General features: G+C 36.8%; 3 protein-coding genes across 6 annotated transcripts; 2 read left to right on the forward strand and 1 right to left on the reverse strand.

Moving 5' to 3' along the window:
- Positions 1-6: 6 nt before the first annotated feature.
- On the reverse strand, positions 7-3,274 carry LOC149503002 (uncharacterized). 4 transcript variants are annotated; one of them, XM_089727840.1, is made up of 3 exons: positions 1,941-3,274; positions 1,575-1,730; positions 7-341 (listed from the first exon to the last, which is right to left on the reverse strand). In XM_089727840.1, exons 2-3 carry the CDS (start codon positions 1,728-1,730, stop codon positions 288-290), a joined length of 210 nt encoding a protein of 69 aa, XP_089583966.1. In that variant the 5' UTR covers positions 1,941-3,274; the 3' UTR covers positions 7-287. The 4 variants fall into 4 exon arrangements, 3 of the variants coding, with proteins under 3 accessions (XP_089583966.1, XP_089583965.1, XP_089583964.1); XM_089727839.1 differs by having other exon boundaries at positions 1,801-3,274; XR_016323167.1 differs by lacking the exons at positions 1,575-1,730; positions 1,941-3,274 and adding an exon at positions 410-866.
- A 2,288-nt stretch (positions 3,275-5,562) lies between these two features.
- On the forward strand, positions 5,563-25,845 carry LOC114246227 (DNA ligase 4). Its single transcript, XM_028178672.2, has 14 exons — positions 5,563-5,700; positions 8,843-9,055; positions 9,467-9,773; positions 11,022-11,197; positions 11,742-11,915; positions 13,155-13,356; positions 13,771-13,984; positions 16,715-16,841; positions 17,187-17,307; positions 18,074-18,264; positions 19,197-19,334; positions 20,442-20,709; positions 20,846-21,117; positions 24,391-25,845. The coding sequence occupies exons 2-14, from the start codon at positions 8,891-8,893 to the stop codon at positions 24,724-24,726; spliced, it is 2,691 nt and encodes an 896-aa protein (XP_028034473.2). The 5' UTR covers positions 5,563-5,700; positions 8,843-8,890; the 3' UTR covers positions 24,727-25,845.
- LOC149503003 (general transcription factor 3C polypeptide 3-like) lies at positions 5,697-8,244 on the forward strand. The gene has a single exon (XM_089727850.1). The coding sequence runs from the start codon at positions 5,764-5,766 to the stop codon at positions 8,215-8,217; it is 2,454 nt and encodes an 817-aa protein (XP_089583976.1). The 5' UTR covers positions 5,697-5,763; the 3' UTR covers positions 8,218-8,244.
- Positions 25,846-27,647: the final 1,802 nt, after the last annotated feature.

Genomic DNA, 27,647 nt, shown 5'->3' on the forward strand with positions numbered 1-27,647 from the left:
TTCCACCTCTCGTGCGTTCCGGCTTAAGCGCTTTATTCACGATCCATCACGGCTGTACGTCAGCTCAAGGCCGCGGTGCTGGATGTAAAGCGCCTTATTCACGATCCATCTTGCTGTACGTCCCGCCAAGGCCATGCACGATGCACGATGCAAAAGGATCATGAATAGGCTTGACGTACGTCGATAATTATTATTATTATTATTATCAATATTGTCGTCCATAATTATTATAAAATATTTTTTTGTGTATCTCAGGAATGTGGACAAGATAGGACTATCATAACAAATTACATTATTATTTTAGCAACGTTTCGGTCTTTTATTAGACCTTCATCAGGCATCTGAAAATTACACATAATTGATAACCTACAATACAAAAAACAACAATTGTCGAAACTACCATATTTACCATAATATGAATTTAAATAATCCCTATCTTACACTGCACAGTAGTCTCAGACATCAGAAACTGATACAAATCTACAAAGCCGCTAAATTAATTAATTACTATTTTTGATTCCGGAAACAAAGCCAACACGACACATAAAAATTGCTAATTGCGTGACAAAGGTTAGCCCACTATCGAAACTTCAGTACATAGACTATACTTTACAATATTTTATACTAGCGCCAACCACGCTAAGTATCAAATTCAAATATATATGAAATAAAGGTTATTTTTTTCTATTAGATTTATACTCTTTTAATATATCATTATATAAAATACTTAAATTGTTAGTGTCTGTTCGTTTGCTCACAGCATCATTAGTTTTTATAAAGATCATTTCGCTAACATTACGTTTCCACCAATTCATTTCTTTATCTAGGATTTCTATTTTGTCAAACTCAAAATTATGATGTTGGTCAAAGTGGTGGGTTGCTAATGCTGTTTTATTCTCTTTTAATATATTAATATTTTTGCAATCATAAATATGTTGTTTTACTCTATTACTCAAATACTGCCTAGTTTGTCCAATATAGCATAAGTCACATGAACAAGGTATTTTATACACTATTCCAGTTTGTTGTTGTTTATTTACTGGATCTTTTAACTTAGAATAGATGGAATTAACTCTTAAGATGTTATAAAATGCTAATCTTACATGAGTTCCTATAAAAACTCTATTTAATTTATGTGATAATTCTGCCATATAAGGAAACCGACAATATCTAATGTTATTATTATTTGAGTTGACCAAACTCCTTGTTTTATTATTGAAGTTCTCTTTAAATTTATTTATAACACTATCTACTAATGGCATTTCATAATTATTATTCAACAATATGTTACGAATCTTATTAAAATTAACTTCATAAAAATCCTTACTACTTAACTTTGTCATTCTGTCGAGTAAACCTTTTATCATATCTATCTTTTGAGACCGAGGATGATTTGAATTCCAATTTAATAGCCGACCTGAACTAATGGGTTTAACAAACCAATCAGTTATCAATTTATCATTTGATCTTTTGACTAACACATCTAGAAAAGATAAACTATCATCTTATTCTACTTCCATGGTAAATTGTATATTATTGCCAAAGCTATTAAATAACTCTAAGATATTATTTACTTTTGACTCCGGTATGGCTGCGATGGTATCATCCACGTACAACTTTAAGAAGTGAATTTCAAACGGTAGAATCTTCAATATCTGATCGATGACATAGTTCATAACGATGTTAGCTATAACTGGACTTGCAGGGTTTCCCATACTGCTGCCCTCCATCTGTGCATAGAACTCTCCTTGATATACAAAGTAACTTGAATCATAACAAAACGTAATGAGGTCAACTAACACACTCTTAGGAATTTTTACTAGATGCTTCATGTTATCCCAAGTTTCCTCAATTACTTTAAGAATCAAGTCACGACGTACATTCGTGAACAATGACACTACATCCAATGAAATCAGTACATAATTCTTCGGTAAGCTAACCTTTTCACTAAATGTCACGAAGTCAAATGAATTCTTTACATTTTATTGAAACTTCTCAATCACTGGAGTCAGTATTTCATGTAGAAACCGTGCCAGGTTGTAACTCGGGGAATTAACACAACTGACCACTGGACGCAAACAACAAGTCTCCTTGTGTGTTTTCCTCAAACCATAAATCCTAGGTGCAACAGCATACTTTGCTTTCAGATGTTTACCTTGTTGTTCCTCAACAATTTTTGCTACTACTAACTTGTTCACTAAACTGTTTGCAACTTTTTGCCATTTATTTGTAGGATCCTTTTTCAATAATTTATATGTCACCTTGTCATTCAACATCTTTCTCATTTCAGTTTCATACTCAGTTTTTAACATTATCACTGTTGTGTTCCCTTTATCCGCTCTTGCAACTATTAAGTCAGGTCTCTCTTTTAGAAATTTTCGAGTAATATATAAATTTTTGATTAATACTTTATGATTTAGTCTATCATTCTTATTGTAATAGTTAGAAATTACATTAATCGCTTTAGATCTCAAATTATTCTTAACAATATCTTTTTCTTCATTGTTACAATCATTCAACTGTACAGCTTCAATTCCAAATTCTAAATCCTTAATCACAGTTGGTATCACCTTCCACTTTTCTTTTATTTCTATACCAAACTTAGGTTCTAAGTTCAATATCATTTCTACTTCAGTTGGTAGCTGTACATCTGTATAAATGTAATGTAAAATGGGAGTCCTTCTGATGTTGTCAGCTGCAGCAGCAGAAGAGAGGCAAAAAATAGCAAGAGGTTTTGGATGATTTTTATAAACGTGCAGAGTATACTCAAATAATTAATATCATTTTTTACGCACGCTATCAATCCTTGCAGCTTCCCCTAAAATGGGCCTAAAAAATTTTAATACGTTTATTATTTTTTGTTTATTCATATAGTCTGCGCTTGAGACATTCCACAAACATGTGGAACTTATATCTTTCAATAAATCTTGAAAGTGTTTCACGATCTATTTTGACGTGCAGTCTCCTCTCGAAGCAAGCTCTAAATGTTAAATTTGCTGTACAGCAAGTCTATATACGATCAAGCACGCACGACGCAGGACCGCTCTGACGTACGTCAGCGTTATTCACTGTCTATCTGCACGACGCTCGCGGTGGTGGGGGCACTCGCTGGATGCAAAATCGGTCGTGCAAATCCAGCAAACAATTAATAATAATTATCGACGTACGTCAAGCCTATTCATGGTACTTTTGCATCGTGCATCGTGCATGGCCTTGGCGGGACTTACAGCAAGATGGAACGTGAATAAAGCGCTTTACGCATCATAAAAAGGTGCGTTCTTAAACGCCACACCTCCTCTATCTTTTTAAGTGATTGTTGAACGTACATAACAGAGAGGGAGCGAATATCTTCGTTTTAGGAATATTGATACAAACCAAAGGCGACCTTATGTCTATTAAGCTAAGGCTACTTCTGATGTTGACAAACAAAAATATTATAGTCGGATTTTTTATTAGACGAAGTAAACTGACGTTTACTGTGTTGTCAGTTTTTGATGAAATAAAAATAGTGTTGTGACAAAGTGAACGATTGAAAAAACTCCTGAATTAATGAAATTGCCTCGATTGTCTAGTGAATAGTTAGTGTGCCGAACTGCCGATATCGGGCACGGGGTTCGAATTTTAGCCGTGCTTTGTACATACCAACGAGTTTTCGACGAAACATTATGTTCCTATGGTATCTACCTGTACTGAATACCGAGTGTTTTAAACATTAAGAAAAACATTGCGAGGAAGCTTGTAAGACTGTCTTATTTCCAATGCATCATATAGTTGAAACTATAGATGTATAAAATATAACAATTATAGGTACATAGGTAATGAAAATAAAAAAACTGTTTGTAGTTACATACTACTAGTAACATATTATTATATTGGATCACTTTAATACAATTTTATTGTAAAATATAAATAATATTCTTTTATAGTTTGAAATTAATGATTAACTCTTCACACTCATTGTTCATTTATGTGATTGAACGAGAACTGAACGCATCACTATTACTTTAAATATAGCAACATTATTTTACAAAGTGACATTAGCTACTGTCAGCTGGCTTCGTCTAATTAACATATAGACACAGAGCTTGTTTTGTTCGAGCGGTATAAAGCTTTTTTGCTTAAATTAGAATTTGTATGATATTGAAGATTGACTTTAATTGTAGGTATGTGAGAGTGTTGATACGTATACGTAGAAAGCGATTATAAACTTTATTTTTAGCAATAATGAAATAACACTTTTTGTACATTTTATCCGCAACACGCTTCGTTAGATTAAAGAAACAGTTAGCAACAACATGCTTCGTCAAAAAGTACAATACTTACTTTCAGCTACAAGCGTCATCATAATTAACCTATAGGTCCACGCCAACAGCAATGCGCACATAGCCATCGGCTAGCCTAACAAGCCACTCTGCATCACATCTGCCCCGAAAGTAGCCATTACGCTAGCTTTTTTTTTCCTACTTAAGCTGAGAGCTTTGAGAGGCCATATCAGCGTAGCCTTAACTAGTAAGTGAGCTCACGGGGCTCAAACCTGATGACGTTGATAGCACGAACCCTAGCAAGAGCTGTGCTTTGCAGAATCTACAACCGGATTGGAAACGCGACCCACTGAGAAGATCCGGCGAGAAACTCAGTGGGCTGTGTCTGTGGGTTAATTTACTCGTTGAGCCCCTCGTCGCAAGCGACGGGTACGATGACCGGTGCTTGAGGTACGTACCTAAAATCACCGTTAGTGGATCGGGAGGATACGAAATGACGTGTTTTGGGCGACGTCGACTGCTCTCCATTCTTACACTACACTTACAACCACTCACCATCAGGTGGGCCGTACGCTCGTCTGCCTACAAGGCCAATAAAAAAAAAAAACACTTAACACCAGGTGGGCTGTGAGCTCGTCCACACATCTAGGCCATAAAAAAAAACGATACGGCAAAAAATTTATCTCAAATACTTCAGATGTAATCTGTGAATTTGAGGGGACTTTATGGCGGGAACGCGAGGTGTGAAGTTGTGTGATTTGTTTTATTTTGTCTATTTAGTGTTTCTTCAGGTTTGAATGTGCAATAACGGTGGTTTATTAACTGTTTAGTATCTGTGAAAGTGCACAAATGTGGGAAAATGAAACAAAGCCGCTGAACGTAACTTCTCGGGATCCTCCAAGCAGTCCACTGAAAAAATCTCAGAAAATGACTACTTTTACTGAGATTAAATAATATTTTATCCCATATCAACTCATTTCATTTAATTTCATCCCGGTTGATTAATGTTTTAAATTAATCATCTTCATTTCATTTCATTTCATCTCACCCCATATTATCATTTTTCATAAAAATAAGAATATAAATTAAAATAAAATATGACTTAAAGGTGCTAGTTACCAGGTCATAAAATCCCTTTAAAAAAAAGTGATATGATTCAGTTGTCAGTTGACTGAACTTTATTTACTACCTATGTTGATTGAGAACCATTTGAGAACATAGAAAATGAGTAAATGAGATTGCCAATGAGACTAGAGACACTGACTATAAAACTTGACTTTGGCGAAATCAAAAAGGACCGCCATTACAAAAGAAAATGAATGAAATAGAGACACTGAGCAAGTAAACTACGTTATAACTAGAGAGAGACAGTGTACCCTATCTGATTATCTGATTCTGTTATTCTGTTAGTAGGAAATAAAATCAGTAGGTACCGTACGTAAGTTATTCCTTTAATTTACTAAAGATTTTATTACGTGTGGTGTAATTCATTATTGTTGTTATGGAGTTTGAAATTGAAATTGAATCAAAAAGTGTAACTCAGTCTAATGCAAAAGATCCCAGTTTTGGTGTAAAAATGGAATTAGAAAAGGAGTTAACAAAAAAATTTTTATGTGGTGAAATGTCGTTTGCTGATTATTCTAATGAATGGTATTATAACGATGACGAAGACGGTGAAAATGTTGAGATCGATAAAGAATACGAATATGAAGAAGGACATCAGTCTACCACATCCAAAGATAAACATCAACAAAGAAGGCGGCGTTTCACTCATCTGCCTCCTGCACTCCTGGGTCTTATGGGCGAAGCTAACTTGCGCTTTGCTAGAGGAGATAAAGAAACTGCCGAGCAAATGTGTCACGAGATCATAAAACAAGTTCCAACAGCCTCAGAGCCATATCAGACTCTAGCTCAAATTTATGAATCTGATGCAGATAAAACACTACAATTCTCTTTATTAGCAGCTCATCTGAGTCGTTCAGATGCAAACGAGTGGCTTAGGCTTGCCACTATTTGCAGTCAGAGACAAGAAATTAGACAAGAAATGAGCTGTTACAACCAAGCGATTAAAGCAGATCCACAGAATTTAAGCATACATTTAAAAAGATTAGAACTTTTAACTGAAATTGAGGAACAGGGAAATATTCCAATTCATACTTTAAGTATTACCCGAGTGAAATGCTACCATAAAATAGTATCTTGTATGAAAGCAACTGATGGTGATACTATCATGAAATATGCTAGACTAGCTGCCAAAATATACCACAGTAATAATGAAATAGAGCGAATGCTACAGGTTTTTGGTATTGCATATAAAAAATGTTCATCACTTTTCACTTTAGAAGATGTTAATATATTTCTAGAAGCTCTAATTAGTCTTAAACAGTTTGAAACATGCTTAGAGATATTTGTGGCCGTTCTTGGTGTGGTGATAGAAGCTGAAATTAATACAATAAAGAATTCCAACGGAGTTGTTGAAGAACAAACTACCTACACTAAATGTCAAATACCAAATGATTTACCAATCGATTTAAAAACTAAATTACTTGTGTGTTTTATTCATTTAGGTGCTACTAATTTAGTAAAAATGTTACTAGATGATTTTCTTTCACATGATGTCGAAAAAGCTGGAGATCTGTACATGGACATTGAAGAAGCACTCTCTTCTGTTGGACATCATGAATTAGCTATGCAAGTTTTAGAACCATTGGTGAAGAACACTAGTTTTGATCTTGGAGCAGTGTGGCTCAAACATGCAGACTGTTTATACAATTTGGGCAGAGAAGATGATTCTATTCATTCTTATTATAAAGTATTAAAGCATGCACCGCAGCATCCCGATGCCCGCTGTAAATTGTATTCATTATTGGAAAAAAAAGGATGCATAGACGAAGCATTGGATATTTTGCAGCAAGATTATAAATATGTAGTTAGTGCTGCATTATTTTATGAACATTGTTGTGCCCTTAAAAGGCATGGTAGACTTTTAAAATACTTGGAGGTAGGAGAAGCTTTGCTATCGAAAAAGTTTGTGAGATTTAGGCATCCAGGGGAATTATCTATAGCTTGTAAGCTAAGAGGTGGAATTGATCTTGTCCATGAATTTCGGACACTAAGAGGGGAAAATCCTTATCATGAGATGGATTTGCATTTTGATGAGGATGAATCTTTTAAATTAACTCCACAACAAGAATGGGATTTATTTGTTGAATTGTTAAAAATAGCATTACAATTTAAAAAGTATACAACTATGATGAGACTGAGTTTTGGAGCGATGATGTCAAAGAGCTTAACACCATATCGCTTGGATATGGAGTTTTACTGTTTACAAGCTTGCATACTGAATAATGAACAACAGTATGCAATTAAATTTGCTAGAGAATTTACACAAAAATATCCTGGTTCCCGTTCCTGGAATATGTTAAACTATGCTATAAATTCTGCAGAAGAAAGTATACCTACAAAATTTTTGTGGAGACTTTTTAACAAAGATTATAACATTGTGAAGAATTTATTTTTGGGCAATAACTTTTTGGCATCTGGTCGGTATCTGGTAGCTTTAAAATATTTTCTGGAATACCATGATCAGTGCAGAGAACCACTTTCTGCCTTGCTGATAGCTGTCTGTATATTAGCAATGGCAGTACAAAAGACTGTTGATAAGCATCATAATTTAGTGCTTCAAGGGATTTCATATTTGTTAAAATATAAAAGTCTTAGAAAATGTAACCAAGAAGTGTATTATAACTTGGGAAGAGCATATCAAATGCTAAGTATAAATCATTTAGCTATAGAATACTATGAGAGGGCACTTGCTTGTAAGGATGTTACCCATTGTGATCAACATGGTGTAATAGATTTAACAAAAGAAACTGCATTTAATTTGTATTTGTTATATAGAGATCATTCTCCAGATATAGCCAGAAAGTACATTTTAAAGTACATTGTAATTTAAATAAATCTGTTTTTATTTTATGGTGTATTTGCTTATGTTTAAATTTATTTTCCTTACTATTAATATTAACTAATGTCCGACTTACGACCAGAATCCTTGACCCTTAATAGAAAAATTCACCTAAATATCCATATTTGTAGAACACTCTCAATAGCTCTAATATACAAAATAATAAAAGAAAATATGATTTAACAAAGTAAAAAACTTTTAGCTGTCTTTGAAAAGAAAATTACTATTTTAATTTTATCGTTGAAAGCACTAAAGCTCTTCAATAGCTACTAAATAGAAAAAGTTGATATACATAGGAGAAAATTCTCCCTACACAGTTTCGTCTTTGGCAATTTAGATATAAATTCAAAAAACCCTAAAACAACAACATACTTAATTACTCCCATAAGGACAAGGCAAGGTGACAAAATAATTTCACCAAATATAGCTTACTTAAATTACTGTCCTTAAGAAAAATGTCTTAAACAAGTTTGGAGTAGCCAGGTATTTTTTTCTTAGGTACATATTGGATAAATGAACGCATGGTCTACATAGACCAGAGATCAATGACAAGCTACATGCCGCCGGTTGAAGTCTCGATTGAAAGCACTGTTTAACTGATACATATATGTTTCAGGTGGATAATCGGTATTAAACGTAATAAGCATAAATAATTACACCAAATATGGCATCAGTTTCTATTACTTCAGTTGATTCTGTAAAATTTCTCGATTTATGTAAAATTCTTAAGCGAATGAGCGATACGAAGAAAAAAGCGGATCGCTGTAATGTGCTACTTCATTATTTGCACGATTTGAAATCGAAACTCCCAAAGACAACGGACGGAAAGGTAGTACCTATGTCAACATTGATATTATAATTTGAAAATTAATTTAAGTCGCCCTCAATATACGTAGCAATTACCATATTATGCCCTACAAGTATAGTTTTGAAATCGACGTGGCCTAAAAAAGATACTCGATGTATTCGCATCAAGCGATGGAACAATAACGGTGCACTAACGGAGATCTACTTCATCGGTCAATGCATAAAAAAAGCTTTTTTACCCTACAAACCTGGACCCATGACAGCTTCGCGGCAGAAATAGGCAGGGTCGCGATACGTCCCCGGTCAGGAACTAAGTAGAGCAATCGTTTAAATCTTAAAGTTGTGTAATAAACCTTGTACAGATTAAGTTAAAGTAAAGTCATAGTATTACGAACTTTCCAATAATATTTTTCTTAACGTGAATTATTTTCAGAACACTACATTGTTCGCACTTCTGAGGTTACTTTTGCCAAAACTGGAAAGGGAGAGACCAGCGTACAATTTAAAAGAAAAATCCCTTGGTTCATTGCTGGTGCGAGTTTTGGCACTAAGTAAAAAGTCGCCGGATGCAAAGCAGTTACTACATTTTAGATCTGTTAGCAATAGCCAGGAGAGCGACTTTGCGGGCGTCGTATATTTCATATTGAAATACAAAGTTGGCACAGACGCTGAAGAACTTACTATCGGTCAAATTAATGAAGCCCTTGATAAAATAGCTACACATGCAGAAAATAGAAGTGGTGAGATTTTTTTTTAAATTAGTCCAATTTTTTAATTCCCCACAGCAAATTTTCTATTCGAACGAGACTGAATCAGACGCTATGCGGATTACAGACAGTATGGGGATATATCTTCCATTTCTGATAAAATGTTGAAAGTGTAAATTAAAGCATAACCCTATTACTACTGGTAGGACCTCATGTGAGTCCGCGCGAGTAGGTACCACCGCATTGCCTATTTCTGCCGTGAAGCAGTAATGCGTTTCGGTTTGAAGGGTGGGGCAGCCGTTGTAACTAAACTGAGATCTTAGAACTTTTATCTCAATGTGGGTGGCGCATTTACGTTGTAGATATCTATGGGCTCCAGTAACCACTTAACACCAGGTGGGCTGTGAGATCGTCCACCCATCTAAGAAATAAAAAAATAAAAAAATGTGGTGGAAGTCCAAAGTCAATTGAGCTTAGCCTTATTTTTATAGCATATATCTACTGTGTATATTAGCGAATTCACGCTCAGCTTGAGTTAACTGCTTACGAAAGCTCGTAGACATCACAATGCCAATGCCGCCATCCACCTTAAGAGGTCTACGTCTCAATTATTTAATGTATCGACTGTCCCACCCTTTATACCCTCGCTGCAGAAATAGGCAGGGTGATGACGCCTAACTGTGCAGACTTACAGTACGTACGCAACTAATATTAAATAAATAAATATTTACTAACAATCACGCCACGTTAACTGGTCCAGTGCTAAGTTCGTAAGAGCTTGTGTTACAAGTACCAGATAACGGAAATAAATGTAAGATTTTTATTATACACATATATTTCATATGGGCAAAGTAGAAGGAAAGAGACCCCGCGGCCGATTACCTAGCCGTTGGTGTGATCAAATAACCGCTCTAACTGGGTTGCCAGTCGCAACCGCCATTCGAGAAGCTGAGGACCGGACGAGATGGAAACAGCTCACGAGACAGACCACGGTCAAGTTTCAGGGACACGACCTTCAGTAATGAAGAAAGCGACGAAGAAGAAGATATTTCATATACATCCATAACCCTGGAAAAGACATTTTATATTTATCATACAAATATCCTTCCCTTGGCGGGATTCGTACCCGCGACCCTCTTGTGTAGTGACTATTTCACTTACCACTACACCAGGCGGCCTGGTCTGGGTCTGGTTTAATAGTAAAACAGTTTTTAGTTTAATAGTAAAATAAGAAAAATAAGTTGCAAGTACCGACACATACAATTGTTTTTCTTATTACAGATATATTAGATCAGACATTTAGTTATATTCTCAGAAAATTGACCGCTGAACAACTGAAATGGTTCCTCAGGATAATACTCAAAGATATGCGGCTAGGTGTAAGCGACAATCACATTTTAAGTTGTTTCCATCCTGATGCCCCCGAAATCTACAAAATGACGAACAGTCTTAGTAAGGTACGCTTTAATATTAATTTAATTTACCATTGGTAATATATCGTTGGAAAAAAATACTCAATTATTCCCAAAGTTTTTTTTTGTATCTAAAATGGATCTAGAATTCATTTATCCAATCATAGTCTTAGTTAAAAACCCCCTGTATATGAGTCGTCTATTATCAAAGGTGGCAATCTGTGCATTTGGACAAAAAAATGTTATTGATATATCAATACAGATTGATTTGAATATAATCGTCTCCTTCAAAGAATACGGTTCAAAACCTGCATTAAATAAAGGTTAATACTCAACCTGTTATTTATCTGTACCTGTAATAAAGGTTAATACTTAACCTGTTATTTATCTAAGATGTCGTTCAGAATAGTTTTGTGACTGCCAATGGAATACGAAGTCAATAATTCGTTTTTCTGATTTACCAATAATTGTCCAAAAGTCACATTGCCGGCTTTGATAATAGTCGACTCATATGTTGGCGAACAAAATATCGCTCGTTGCATTTATGAAATTTGTTTGCCAATCAATCAAATGAATTAATACTGTTTAGGTATGTAAAGAGCTTGAAGAAGACGAAAGTCGCCCTACGGAGCTTGGGTTACAGCTAAATTACGCTGTAACTCCGATGTTATCCGAACGTCTAGACGTAACCGACGTGCCGCAATACTTGTCCCCCGATAAGACATATCATATAGAGAAAAAGTTTGACGGCGAAAGATTTCAGGTAAAAAAACGACGTGTGCATTTTAAATATTTTTTTTAATTTACTGGTGGTAGGGCCTCTTGTGATTCCGCACGGGTAGGTCCCACCACCCTGCCTATTTCTGCCGTGAAGCAGTAATGCGTTTCGGTTTGTAGGGTAGGGCAGCCGTTGTAACTATACTTGAGACCTTAGAGCTTATATCTCAAGGTGGGTGGCGCATTTACGTTGTAAATGTTTATGGGCTCCAGTAACCACTTAACACCAAGTGGGCTGTGAGCTCGTCCACCCAACTAAGCAATAAAAAAAATTAAAAAAAAATTGTATACAAATTATAATATAGAAGACGACCGCACTGTAGTGTAAATCTAGGAAGTCTTTCTAAGATTATTATTTTAGAATTATTATTTTAGAATGCAGAATTATTTTTTTAAATTGAGGGTATACGAAACATTACAAATCTAAATAAAATATCTATGCTTAAGTTCCTAAAATAATACTGTTTTCGTATAATACATTATCGTTCTATTGATTTTTTGTGTGAAAAGAACGACTAGGTACAACCACCCTCCCTTTCCCCCATTATGGTTTATGATCTTGCGTGTCAGCTGAATTCTGATCGTATTACATTCCATACTTGGTGCTGCACAGGTCGACGCTTAACACTAAATTGTCCGCTAGTCTTTGATATAGAGGTTTGGGAACGGTTGGATTTAACTCTTTTATTAGGAGCCGTAAACTATGCTCTCGATATCCTTATTAATTATAATTAAATGAAGGCGCGACTAAACTGGTTCATATAACATGGCAGCCTCAACCACGACCAGTCAATGAAGTGTAAAATAGAGAAAATTAAAAAAAAATAATCTCTTGAACGGTTTCCTATACCTACACGCGGTATTTGATCGTTCTCAATTAAAATTATATAGCTACTATTTTTTTTTATTGCTTAGGTTGGTGGACGAGCTCACAGCCCACCCGGTGTTAAGTGCTTACTGGAGCCCATAGACATCTGCAACGTAAATGTGCCACCCACCTTGAGATATAAGTTCTAAGGGTCTCAGTATAGTTACAACGGCTGCCCCACCCTTCAAACCGAAACGCATTACTGCTTCACGGCAGAAATAGGCAGGGTGGGGGTACCTATCCGCGCCGACTCACAAGAGGTCCTACCACCAAGTTACCACTAAGTTTATTTTAGGACGATAAAGGTAAGTGACCGTTACAATTTTTATACATACTGAAAAAACCATCACGTTTCAGATGCACATGAAAGACGGTATATTCAAATATTTTTCGAAAAAAGGTCATTCAGAGAGTTTCACAAAGACATACGGGGAAACCTACAAAGAAGGGTTGCTGACGCCGTATTTAAAAGATAGTTTTAGTAGTGACGTGAAGAATTTCGTTATAGACGGTGAAATGATGGGCTGGCACAAAGAATTACAGAGTTTCGGTAGCAAGAGTAAGTTAATATTTAGATCCCTGTGTCTGCACGTGACTTTTTAAAACTGATTTTATTATCATGCTTTTAAATTTGACTGATGATGAGTCTTTTTTTATCTATGTCCCTCATTAGTTTTTGTAGAATTTTCACAGAAGCGATGATTTAAAAAAGTAATAACTAAGATTATAGTAAATTGATACAATTTTCGTACAGAACAGTAATTGTGCTATAAAATAAGAGCGTTTCTCTGTAATTTTTTTCATGAGATGATTTAATTCTGGTGGTAGAATTTATTAATACTAATTGATTATAAATACTTTGCTTCATATGTTCAGACATGTTTTCAATAATTTACCAGATCGAAATAAGGTTTTGTTTATAATATCACCTGTCAAAATAATAACAAATATACATTCAGCCATCTTGTTCCAGGCATGCCTTATAATATCAAAAAAATAACGGAAAATTCGAAAGTCAGGCCGTGTTTCTGCGCTTTTGATATCCTGTATTATAATGATAAATCTTTGGTGGGACCTCCGGAACATGGGGGCCTACCTCTTGACGAGCGCCTACCGTTGCTTGATAATCTATTCAAAGATATCAGAGGTGTAATACAACATAGCGCCAGACGAGCTGTTCATAAGAGGTTAAAATCGTTTACATAATATTAAGTCATTTTTCCCTACATCACTCCACCGGTGTGTGTTGGAAACGTCAACGTATCAACATGAACTGGTATGAATAAATAATGTCAAAATTTAACCAAACAGACAAACGACTGCAGCAAAATAAAATGAAAAAATCATCAATTAAATCGAAGTCAATTAAAAATGCACTACGAAGGCTAACAATAATTATAATCTGCTGGTCAATATTTGATACAATTTAAGTGGCAATACACATGAATTTCAAATAAAAAAGAATCATCAGAATCGGCTCAACAAAAGAAAGGTTCTGTGGTAAAAAATATAACAAAAAATACGTCTGAACTGATAACCTCCTCCTCTTTGATGTCGGCTAAGAATAATAAACTGCGTAAGCCACAATTATAACAGTCAGCAGAAAATATATCTTATTAGAATTTTCTTAGTAGATTGAACCTTTTCACGATCTACATGGTGTTAAATGGTTACTGGAGTTCACACGCATCACCGCATGGTTGCCGCCACTTACCTTCTTATCGACGTTTGAAAGGTAAACGTGACTAAGCGACAATGCGTGAACTTTACAGTAGACTAATTTAAAGTTGAAATACCTGAAAAAAATCTATTTTAACGAATCTAGCTGTAGGATTGGAATGATTTTAATAGACCTAGAAATATATATTTTTTGCGCATCGAATATGGTTATTGCCTATCATTTATGTACAAAGCAGTTATTGTCGCTTAGTCACGTTTGCCTTTCAAGCGTCGATATACAAAAATATATAAATCAGAAATCAGTCCAGCTGTTTAGGAGTTCGGTAGCAAACACGCGTCAACAGTAATATAACTAGTCAGGTCATAAGTATTGTCACACAGTAAAAACTTTTCTTTTAGAATGCTGGCCACAAAATTTTTTATTGAATTCGAATTTCGAATTGTTCATGAAAATAAAAATGTATACTTTTAGAATTTTACTCATTTTTAAATGTGGAGTGGACGCTTAAAGAAGACCGTGTTGCCGTTTTTGCGTTGCAACGTTGCGGTTATGCGCCAATTCAAATTTTTAACATACTGAAAAATTTGAATATAACCAAAAGATTCGTTTATCGTACCATCAAATGATACAATGAAGACTCTAGTGTAGATGACAGGTCAAGAAGTGGTCGCCCTCGGTCTGTTAGGACTCCAGCAGTGATAAAAGTTGTGAAGGCGCGAATTCAAAGAAATCCCAAACGTAAGCAGAAACTGTTGGCCCTTCAGATGGGGTTAAGCAGAACCACGGTGAAAAGGGTGTTAAATGAAGACTTAGGGCTTCGGGCATATCGAAGAAAAACAGGACATCGTTTGAATTCTCGTCTAATGGACCTGAGACTGAAGAGATGCCGCGCTTTGTTGAAGCGGTACGCGGGAAAAAAATATTGGGAAATTCTTTTTTCGGATGAAAAAATTTTTACCGTAGAAGAGAGCTAAAACAAACAAAATGATAAGGTGTACGCACACAGTAGTGAAGAAGCGAGCAACCGTATTCCGCGTGTCCAACGAGGTCATTTTCCATCCTCGCTCATGGTATGGTTGGGAGTTTCTTATTGGGGCTTAACAGAGGTACATTTTTGTGAGAAAGGTGTAAAACCGAATGCAGTTGTGTATCAAAATACAGTCCTGACGAACCTTGTGGAACCTGTTTCTCATACCATGTTCAATAACAGGCACTGGGTATTCCAACAAGATTCGGCGCCAGCTCATAGAGCGAAGAGCACACTTCATCCGGCACGAAGACTGGCCCTCCTCCAGTCCAGATTTGAATCCGTTAGATTACAAGATATGGCAACACTTGGAAGAAAAGGCGTGCTCAAAGCCTCATCCCAATTTGGAGTCACTCAAGACATCCTTGATTAAGGCAGCCGCCGATATTGACATGGACCTCGTTCGTGCTGCGATAGACGACTGGCCGCGCAGATTGAAGGCCTGTATTCAAAATCACGGAGGTCATTTTGAATAAACTTTAGTGTCATAAGAATCTATGTTTTGTTAAGTTCATTTTGGTATATGAATGGTTACATAATGAATAAGCTTGTTTCAATTATTTTACATTAAACATGTGACAGAATTTATGACCTGACTAGGTATATTATTTCAAGATTACAAGTATAAGCGGTATATAAGTAGTTTAAACGGTAGGCAGCGGCTTGGCTCTGCCTCTGGCATTGCTGAAGTCCATGAGCGACGATAACCACTCACCATCAGGTGGGCCGTATGCTCCTCTGCCTCAGAGGCGGATTACCCGTAAGGCAAACTAGGCACGTGCCTAGGGGCGTGTAGTAACAAGGGGCGCGCGAGCTCAGAATTTTTAAATAAATAAAGAAAATAATATATTGACGATTAAGAACTAAATGCTGATCTATAATCTAAATCTATAATAGATTATATTGATCGATATACTCGTATTATGCAATATTGCGGGTTTGTTTGTATTTCATTCGCGCATTAGCGTAAGTAAAAGGGTCCTGGTCTACTAAAGTCTAGGGATTGATGATACAACGTCATCGTAATTGCAAAAAAAACTAGTTCAAATGTATAGTATTATGATGGCCATTTATGGCCGGTACAGGGATGCCGATAAAGTGATTGCCTAGGGCGCTAGGACATTTAATCCGCCACTTCTCTGCCTACACTAGCAATTAAAAAAAAATCAAGGTTGTCAAGTGTCTATAATAAAACATTCCCGCTATAAGCTCTGACGTACTGGACGCCCTGAACGAAGCCATGCAGAACGACGAGGAAGGCATCGTAGTGAAGGACACAAAATCATATTACATCTCGAGCCAACGCAAAGCCGGCTGGTACAAGATAAAACCAGAGGTTTGTGAGAAGAATTACAATACATTTACAATATTTACTGGCGGTAAGTCGTTATATGGGCCCGCACGTGGAGCACTAATACATTTACCAAAAAAACATTATTACTTAACGACGCAAATAGGCAAACGGTGATACCTACCCGTGCGGACTCACAAGACGTCCTACCACTACACTACTTAGCAATAATTTTTCTTTCTTTCTCGAAAACCCTTAGGTACCTGCCTATTAGAGTGACATTATACATATTTAAATGAGTGAATACTTTGAAATTTTAAGCAGGGCATTTCAGAGCCTGACTCTTCAAAGCTGTTTTGTTTTATAGTGATAATCATCTTATTTTCGTAGTACACGGAGGGAGTTTTGGCAGATTTGGACTTAGTGATAATTGGTGCTGACGAAGCGGCGGATAAAACGCATGGACGCGCGAACAGTTTCGTGGTTGCTTGCGCGGAATTATCAAGTACCGGTGTGTTAAATTATAATAATTATAATAATACATTACTTTACATACATTATTATAATAATATAATAAAATTGGGTTCGGAGCTATTTTATAATATTGTCGGTATATTTGTAAGCTTGCCAATTATAGGCGACATTCCGCGACAATTTCAGTTGATATTTCAGGGCTTCCTGTCATATTTTATAAATTTCGTGATTCAACTATCATCTTTATTTTAATCTTAGAATATTGTTATATAAATTAAGAATAAATTCGCGATTTCTATATCCTATGACATGATCTTTAAACTTTGAAAATCCCTCGGTAAACAGCAGTTTGTTTATATCCGTGGCATTTCTTGATGTCCACGAGCAACGGTAAACATTGACAGGGGAAATAGTAGTACAATAAAGTAGAACTTAGCCATGCTCACTACACTACAGTCAGCCCTCTCGGTCGGAATATTAATGCATATGTTCGGTGATATATTACCATGTTTGTTAGCATAATTCGAGTGACGCGTTAACTTTATTTCCACAAATCGTTAGTGCACATTCAATAACCGCGTCACCCGGGTGCATTCGTAACATTAAGATTTCATTGATTTACTTAATATTTTAACAATGAACATTTTTAAGCAACATAATCTTTAAATAGCAAACTCACAGTGCACCCTACATTTTGGTCATTCGAGAGACCCTTACGCGTCGGTGAATTCTGACTTGAATCTACTGGTATTTGGGAAATATGAATTCGAGTTATGTGATAATCAAAAAAAGTATTATGAAAGGTCGTCCACAACGCTGGCTATCGGTGAGCCACGTGTCGAACGGTCTAACCCACGAGGAGCGAGCGGGGCTGTGTGCGGAGCTTGAGTTGCACTGGAAGAGGACCACCGACCATACCCCACCGGAGCACCTGGTCTTCAATGAATGCAAACCAGACTTTTGGATCGAACCCGATCATTCGGTTGTGTTACAGGTAACAAACATTGTAGATACTACAGAGTGCTTAGTGCGAGTTTTTTAACGTTCTCGATAGCGTAAAAGTTACCTCATATTTGTATGGAATGGGATAGCTTGCGTACGTTTGCCGCTAGGGGCGCTGTTCCAACTGCATACCAAATTGGGTTAACTTTTACGCTATCGAGAACGTTAAGAAACTCGCACTAAGCACACTGATATAGAACATAGACTTGGGTTATTTTATTATTTATTATACTGATGGTTGAAACACATTCGTTGCCTGACTTAGGAAGAGTGAAGACGTCTCGAAAGTGTCATTGTTTTGTGCTGCGCAATCTCTTTGCACGATTACGTCCACTATGTCAAGTAATAATGAAGATATCTTTTTTTTCCCCTACCTATGCTGATAGCCTTGAGAAGCTATTTCAGCTTCGTCCTAACGTGTGTAGGTGAGCTCACGGGACTCAAACCGGAGTGTTGCTAACACTGACCATAGCAAGAGCAGTGCTTCGCAGAATCTACCGCCGGATCGGAAACGCGACCCACTGAGAAGATCCAGCGAGAAACTCAGTGGGCTGAAGATATCGACCCATTCTGCGACATATATATAAAAGTCGTTGTGGGTGTGTGTGTTCCCTACAGGTTCCGAAATAGCTAGAGTGATTTTGATGAAATTTTCAGGAAATCTTCATATTACAATAGGTGATCCTGTACAATTGGCAGCGATTGAATTAAAGTCCAATCAAAAATCGACCAGCAAAGTCGTTCGGTTTTGATTAGTTACATTTAGATGTTAATGACGCCGCGCTGTCTGCGATCTGTGTCTGTAATGAAGGCGCATCATCGAAGACAAGTTAATCTCTCATTGAGGGAGTCATTATCTTTAGAAGAAGAGGTGGGTAGGAGCATATTATGCCCAATATTAACAGAGCATAGTTTCGATAACAGATTCATGCCACGGAATTGGTTCGTACCTCGAAGTTCGGCACGCCGTACACGCTACAGTTCCCGCGCGTCGAACGCCTGCGTCACGACAAGCCGGTCAACGACGCCATGACTATTGACGAATTCAAAAAACTGATAAAGGTTAGTTGTATTAACTCGTATTTATATATTTGTTTCTGTAGCAGTAGTCTCTTTAACGTGTGAAGTATCCAGCTATTGTCCACCTAAGAAATGAGGATTTTTAATGTCAAAGCCACCGTTTCAACTAGAACGCAAGACTGCTTCACAACATAATTTCCGCCTATTTCCGCGGTGAAGCAGTAATGCGTTTCGGTTCGAAGGGTGGGGTGGGTAGCCGTTGTAACTATACTGAGACCTTAGAACTTTTATCTCAAGGAGGGTGGCGCATTTACGTTGTAGATGTATATGGGCTCCAGTAACCACTTAACACCAGGTGGGTTGTGAGCTCGTCCACCCATCTAAGCAAAAAAATAAAAAAAAATTAAAACATAAGCTGGATAGTGGTACTCAACCGTGCGGTCTCACAAGATGCCCCATAATAAATTTGCTGATTTCCATTTTTAGCACACAATTGTTATTCCTTCTTCATAGAAATCGATATCCAGTGAGTTACATATTTATTTATTTACTAGCTGACCCGGCAGACTTCGTAGTGCCTCAATCGATAAATAAAAGACCTAAACTTTTGTTTAAGATAAACTTAAAACAAACAAAAGGAATCCGTCCGACGGGGGACACATCAAAGGAAAAACAAAATTGTTATTTTTATTTAATTCCGATTATTTTTATATTTATCTAACTTTTTAAACCTTCTCTGGACTTCAACAAATAATTCAAGACCAAAATTAGCCAAATCGGTCAAGCTGTATTCATGTTATGTCGTGACAACGGAAAACGGGTTTAATTTTTATATATATAGATTTGATAGTAGGTACCTGCGTACGGGAATCAATTCCCGGATTTTTTTTTTATTGTTTAGACGGGTCGACGACCTCGCAACCCACCTGGTGTTAAGTTAAGTATCCATTCGATATGAAGACATGATGAGATACATCTGCCGTCTTACCCATTAAGCATCGACATCTTACAACGTTTGTCTGTTCTTTAATGCGATATTTTTTTATTAAGTCGTATTTCACAGTAGGTATAATAAAATATATATTTATTTTGCGATGTTTTTCTATCACTACCGTATTTTTTATTCTAAACCATATTTCTTGGTTTCAGAATCACAGTCCTGTAATAAAGTTGGCTGTTAACGCAATCAGTGAAGATCAGCTAAACAAAACGTCAGCTAAATCACCCAGAAAACGGCAGAAGAAAGTTCTTCAAGTTGCCGAACAATTCAGAACTGGAATACAAGATAAAGTGGAAGTGATATCGAACGCTCTCGCCGGACGGAGAATATGCATTCTGTCAGACGAAGAAGACTGCAGCCGCACTGAGCTAATCAAAATCGTGGAGTCTCATGGAGGACAAGTGGTTGCTAACTACGGTACCTAATATACTTTTATCTTTTTTTTTATTGCTTCCTTGGGTGGACGTGCTCACAGCCCACCTGGTGTTAAGTGCGCCACCCACCTTGAGATATAAGTTCTAAGATCTCAGTATAGTTGAATGGTCTGCGGCAGACGAGTCGTGCTGGTGCTGCGTGTCGGGGCGCTGCACGAGCGCGGTGCGTGCGTGCGTGCGGGCGCGGCGCGTGGACGTGCTGCGCGCGGGCTGGCTGCGCGCCCTGCGCCCCGCGCCCGCGCCCCTCCCCCCGCCGCACCCGCTGCACGCGCTCGCGCTCTCCCCCGCCACGCGCCTGCACCACGCCGCGCGCTACGACATCCACGCCGACTCGTACACGGAACCCGCTGACAAAACCACCCTGATCATGTGCTTCGAGAAAATGGACAAAGTGAGTTTTACTGTCATTTCATGCACACATGCCCAGTGTTTTTTTTATTGCACTGATGGGACGACCTGACGGCCCACCTGTTGTTAAATGGTTACCTTTTTTTTTCCTACCTAGCTTCTCAGGCTCTCGCCTTGAGAGGCTATTTAGGCGTAACCTCAACTAGTAGGTAAGCTCACGGGGCTCAAACCTGACGACGTTTCTAACACGAGCTGTGCTTCGCAGAATCTACCGCCGGATCGGAAACGCGACCCACTGAGAAGATCCGGCAAGAAACTCAGTGGGTTGTGTCTGAGGTTTAAATTACTCGTCGAGCCCCTCGTCGCAAGCGACGGGTTCGACGAGAACGATGACCGGTGCTTGAGGTACCTAAAAGCACCGTTAGTGGATCAGAGGGATCCGAGATGACGTGTTTGGGGCGACGTCGACTGCTTTACATTCTGTCCGCAGGATCGGGAATGTAGCTACCGGCAGCCACGATGAGAGGGTTCTGGTGTGGTGTCGCTTTATCGAAGTGGAATGGTTACCGAATCTCATAGACAACACAACTTAAGCACCGCCACCCATCTGGAGACTTGAAGTCTATGTCTCAAATGTATAGTAATAACGAAAAATACAATTTTTGCTGGTAAAATTTTTATTACACGATGTTATTCCTTCATCGTGAGAGTCATTCGTGAAGTACATTTCAGTACGTATTTCATTAGAAAAATTTGTACCTGTTTGCGGTATATCTAAGATCGCCAGCGTAGTCTTTCCTTTGGGCCATGACGATTTTTAATTAGTATTAAATATGTAGTAAAAATAAATCATAAGAATAATAGTAATAATAAGATTGCTCGTGAGGTACATAACATCTGCCCGCAGCAATGATATTGAAAGACGACCACGACCGCTCTGACAAGAGTGATACGACAAAGAACAATAGAAGTCCATTATATTTACAGATTTCCTTAGAACTCAACGGAAGCCCTAATTTCAATGTATACTTGGTACTGTCGATATCTATGGCACTATTTGATAATGCTAACGTATCAGTCAGTCAACAATAACAGTTTACATAACATAGATCCTAAAAACATGCTATACATCCAAATCTGTTTATCTAGAAGGTGATGAGTCGATTCAAAAGTTTCGTGGTAAAACAAATAAAAAAAAAAGGGATTGATGACCTCCTCTCTTTTATATTTTTTTAATTTTTTATTGCCCTTTTAGGCAGACGAGCACACGGCCCACCTGATGGTGAGTGGTTAGCGTCACCCATGGACTTCAACAATGCCAGGGGTAGAGCCAAGCCGCTGCCTACCATTTAATACTCTCCACAAGCCTCGTTTGAAGAAGGACATGTCATAACGCTCCGCAAACACCGTGGAGGGGAGCTCATTCCATAGCCGGATAGTACGCGGCAAAAAAGATCTCTGGAAACTTTTTTTAATGATTGTATTAGGTGTGGTGTATTTCCTGACTTAATGAAACATAGTAAAGTGATTCCTCTTTTTAAATCTGGTAGTACTGATGACCCCTCTAACTATAGACCTGTTTCAGTACTCCCTACGTAGAGTAAAATTTTTGAAAAAATTATTTTGACACAACTTTTAGAACATTTTAATTCAAATAACCTGCTTCATAATAAACAATTCGGGTTTACCGGGGGTCGCTCTACAACTGATGCAGGTGCTTATCTAGTCAAAAATATTTTTAAATCTTGGGAGGAATCGCATGATTGTCTTGGAATTTTCTGTGACTTATCCAAAGCATTTGAGTGTGTTGAACATGAAACATTGGTGAGGAAACTACATCACTATGGTATTAGGGATGGTGCATTGGAACTTATTACTTCCTATTTATCAGGACGGATACAAACAGTAGATGTGAAAGGTAATAGATCTTCAGGCACCTTGTTGAAAATGGGTGTACCTCAGGGTTCCATTTTGGGTCCTTTTTTATTTCTAATATATATAAACGATTTACCTAGTTTTATTGAGTCCCGACACGAGGTCGTATTATTCGCAGATGATACATCTTTATTATTTAAAATTAAACGACAATTACAAGTCTATGACGAAGTGAATGATGCGATTTCGTGTGTGGTTCATTGGTTCCGTATCAATAACCTATTATTGAATAGTAAGAAAACTAAATGTATTAAATTTACTTTAAAATGTATTAAATCATCTTTAAATGTGAGACAAGTGGATAGTGATGTAATTGTTTCTGAAGAATCATTGGAGCTTGTTGAGTCAACCGTATTTCTTGGTATAACAGTGGACTCCAAACTGCAGTGGGGACCTCATATTCATAAATTGGCGAGTAAGCTCAGCTCTGCAGCATACGCAGTAAAAAAATTAGAATGTTAACAAACGCGGACACGGCTCGTTTAGTTTACTTTAGTTACTTCCACAGTGTCATGTCCTATGGCATTTTGCTATGGGGCAATGCGACCGATGTAGAAATGATATTTATTCTGCAGAAAAGAGCTATACGTGCTATTTATAACATGCACTCAAGGGAATCCCTGAGGGAGAAATTTAAAGAAATAAAAGTTCTCACTATGCCATCCCAGTACATTTTTGAAAATTTGATGTATGTTCGTAAACATATTGAGGAGTTTCCTAAACAGTCTGACATACATAATAGAAATACTAGGAACAAACACAAGCTTGTTGTGCCGATGAGTAGGTTACATAAGATACGAAATTCATTCGGGTGTTTGTCTGTGCGTCTGTACAACAAAATCCCACAAGATGTTCAGAACCTACATATACATAGGTTTAAGAAAACTATTAAAGAACATCTGTGCAATAAAGCTTACTATACCTAAAGTCAATGATTATCTAGAAGATTGCACAAAGTGGGAATGAGTTGCTCACTCCAGGCATTTCAGTATTGTAGTAATTGTTACGTTATAATACTCATTGTAAAAAATTCATATTTTAAAAAAATCTAATATTAAAAAATAAATAAATAATAATTTCATATGTAAAAAAAAAAAAAAGACATGCCCGCTGAGTTTCTTGCCAATTCTTCTCAGGACGGAGACTAGTTCTTGTGAATTGGCGGTAGTTTTTTTTGACGTTCAACAAGTATGTACTTTCATTTATGTTGAATAAAAATTTTTGATTTGATTTGATTTGAAAACGCACTGTGGACAACCGCAGTGGCTCCAAGAAGTATGGGTGAACTCTACTCCGGTGGCGGGCGGTGCGATGGTAAAAACGAGATCCCTTTTCGAAATCGGATAAAAATGACATAAATTTTCGTCACACTTCATTCCAGGTGCCTCAAATCCATTTAATGCCCGACGAAATGCTAGAATTGGATAGAACATTATTCGGAGGACATACCCCACTCTCGTTCCTGCGGCCATGTGTTATTCATTTTGTTGCGTTAAACGACTTAAATGTACTCCTCGCTAAAATGTATGGAGCATCCGTATGTGATGCGAATGAACCTAGTTTGACTCACGTCATTGTTCCGGAGTGCATCGCTTCTGAAACATTAAATGAAATGAAGAAAAAACATGTCGATACCATATCGTTTGTAGGTATGAGTTGGCTCGAGGAATGTTTTTCGCAAGCTAAAATTATCAACGAAAGAGACTATTTGTTTTAAGGCGCTGTCTAAACGAGATTTGAAAATTATTTTAATAATATAATAATCTCATAATACCTTTTTTGATCAAGAATTGAATATATCTATAACATTGATCCCAGCACTAGGACCCACCGAAATCAGGGATAACCGTAGTCATGGTTAAAACAGTTATTTTTATAGGTATATTTAAAAGATTGCAATACAATTCAAAGTGACATCAAAAATCCATATTATGTTTAACAATTTAACCATAACGCCTCTTTTGTAATTATTGTTTCGGTTCTCAAGTGATATAAAGTATCTTTTAAAATAAATATAATGTATTTTTGATTTGCGCTTGAGCGGGAAATTGTTTGGTGGGTTTTAATACTCGTAATTGCATTAGTAAAAACTAGCGACCCGCCCTCGCTTCGCTTCGGAAACTGTAATTTATTATTGATTTCTCCACTATTTAATGGATGTTATTATACATATAAACCTTCCTCTTCAATCACTCTATCTATTAAAAAAAACGCATCAAAATCCGTTGCGTAGTTTTAAAGATCTAAGCATACATAGGGATATAGGGACAGAGAAAGCGACTTTGTTTTATACTATGTAGTGATATTACTCATTTAAAATTAAAACACGAATCTATGACTGCATTTATCGTTTAATATTTTTCTTCTACGCAACATCATCTTTCTGCTCTTGTTTAGTTGCGTAATTTAATTTTTTTATGTCGTAATAAGACAGCGCTGATAAAACGAATGATCTATAATTACCTATTACTAAATTGTATTGTATAATATCGAGGGATCGAAAGACTATTTAATTTTGGTTTAAGCGATATTTTGCAACTTTACAGGAGAGTCATTTAAAGTTTAAAATTTCAAAGTAAAAATATAACAAAAAAAAATTCAAAAATCAATCACAAAAAAATTTCTTCAGTTATTTAAATGGAGTATTTAAATAATTGAATATACTTATTTGAAGTTCTATTAAAAACATCGAACTGTTGATGTCAATACCGAATTAAACGCACCTATAATTACATGATAAATGTATTAAGCGAGTATGTTGCTTAAACCAAATAGCATTTCACGCCTAGATATAAGTTGTAAAATTTATTATACAAATAAATAATAAGTTCTCTTACATTTTATTGTTTATTTATACGCCACGTACCTACGCTGTAAAGTATTCGAAATATTGGCAATAACAGAATTAAAATAATAAACGGAATTAAAAAAATTAAAAGTATTTTTAATCAGGTGTAAGGTTATTCTATTCTATTAAAGTTTAGCTAACTAGCAACGGGTTTAATAAATACGACATCAATCAATCACCGCACTTGGTAATATCTTAAGTCGTATTTTAATCCAGATAAATTCTTTCCGTGGTTGAAAAATAAGTACGATGATTTCACAATGAATTAATGCACTCATACATTAAATGAATTAATTACACGCGTAGCGGAATCATTGAAATCCGATACGTGTGTTTGGTGTTCACTGCAGGAGCACTTCTGAGGGCGGCTTTGTGATATCCAATAACATCAATTAATAACAAATGTAAACAATTAAATGCTTTTCAATGATATCTAGCAGGGTTAATTAAACAGTATGTATACATATAATAATAATGGCCGTCTTATATGATTTTAACATTTGAAATCTAAACAAGTTTATATAAACACCTACGTTACTGCAATGTTGTAAAATTCATATTAAACGGTAGCAATGGAACTAAAAAAAACCCAGAAGCTTATAAAGTATTTTTTATAAAAAAAAATTAACTTCAAAATGACAAAGATGCTCCGTTAGCAAAGGTATTGCATAGAGAGACAATCTAATTGTTCGATCGCATCGGTGACATTAAAACGAAATGCTTGCATTACATAAGAATGTGTTTTATTTTTCGCTTGTTCCTTCCTCAGTCATCATTCCGCTCGTCACTAAATATTATAAAAGAAGTTAAGCAATAAATAAAGTCGTCGTAGTCTAAAGGATAAGACGCCCGGTGCATATTCGTATCGAGCGTTGCGACCGTACCGACGCTCAGTCGTCCTGTAAAACTGAGGCTTAGAAGAAATGTCTCAAGGTGGACTACATGAAAAAAAACCTACAGATGAGCGTCCTTTTATTCGATTTTCAAGAATTTTTGAAGAGTATGTAAACTGACTGAGACGTGACGATGACTGTTCAAGGTGTCTAATAAATTCACGTCAATTGGAGTTTTCCTGTCATGCGCCGCGTAAACCAATACAGTTTTACATAAAGTGCACAATCACAGAAATTGCTTTTAATCATAACTTTAAATTAAGTAGTTTTCATCTGTAGTGTTAGCGGCATTCACATTTTTTCCTGACCTATTTGCTGGTAGCTTAAGAGGCTATTCCAGCTACGCGCGGACGGATAGATGAGCTCACGGGTTCAACTTGAGAGAATTTGCTAACACTAGCCCTAGCATGAGCAGTGCGTCGTAAAATCTACCACCCAATCGGAATCGCGACCCACTGAGAAGGTCTGGCGAGAAATTCAGTTGGCTGTGCTTATGGGTTAGTTTGATGAGGACGAGGACCGGTGCTTGAGAGGCCTAAAAGCACCTAGAGTGAATCCGATGCATCCGACAAAACATGTTTCGGGTGACGACGACCTTGCGTTGCCCCGTTGCGGCCGGATAAGTAATTAGCGGCGGCCACGATAAGATGGATTTCGTGTCGCGCCGCTTTGTCGAAGTAACTTTCTGATGCTTCCTTAAGATACTATTATCTTACCTTAAGATACTAGTATCGAAGTTCACACTGTTGCCTGTGGGCTCCGGTAACTACTTAATGATAGATGAGTCATGAGCCCGTTGACCCATAAAGTGAAATAAAAAGATCCAAAGCTGACATTGGCAACTCAATATTTTTTTGAAATTATTGTTAGGTGATTCTGAATACACAATTTATCATC

The sequence above is a fragment of the Bombyx mandarina genome, chromosome 05 (assembly GCF_030267445.1).
Source record: "Bombyx mandarina strain Sakado chromosome 05, ASM3026744v2".
Lineage (NCBI taxonomy): Eukaryota > Metazoa > Arthropoda > Insecta > Lepidoptera > Bombycidae > Bombyx > Bombyx mandarina.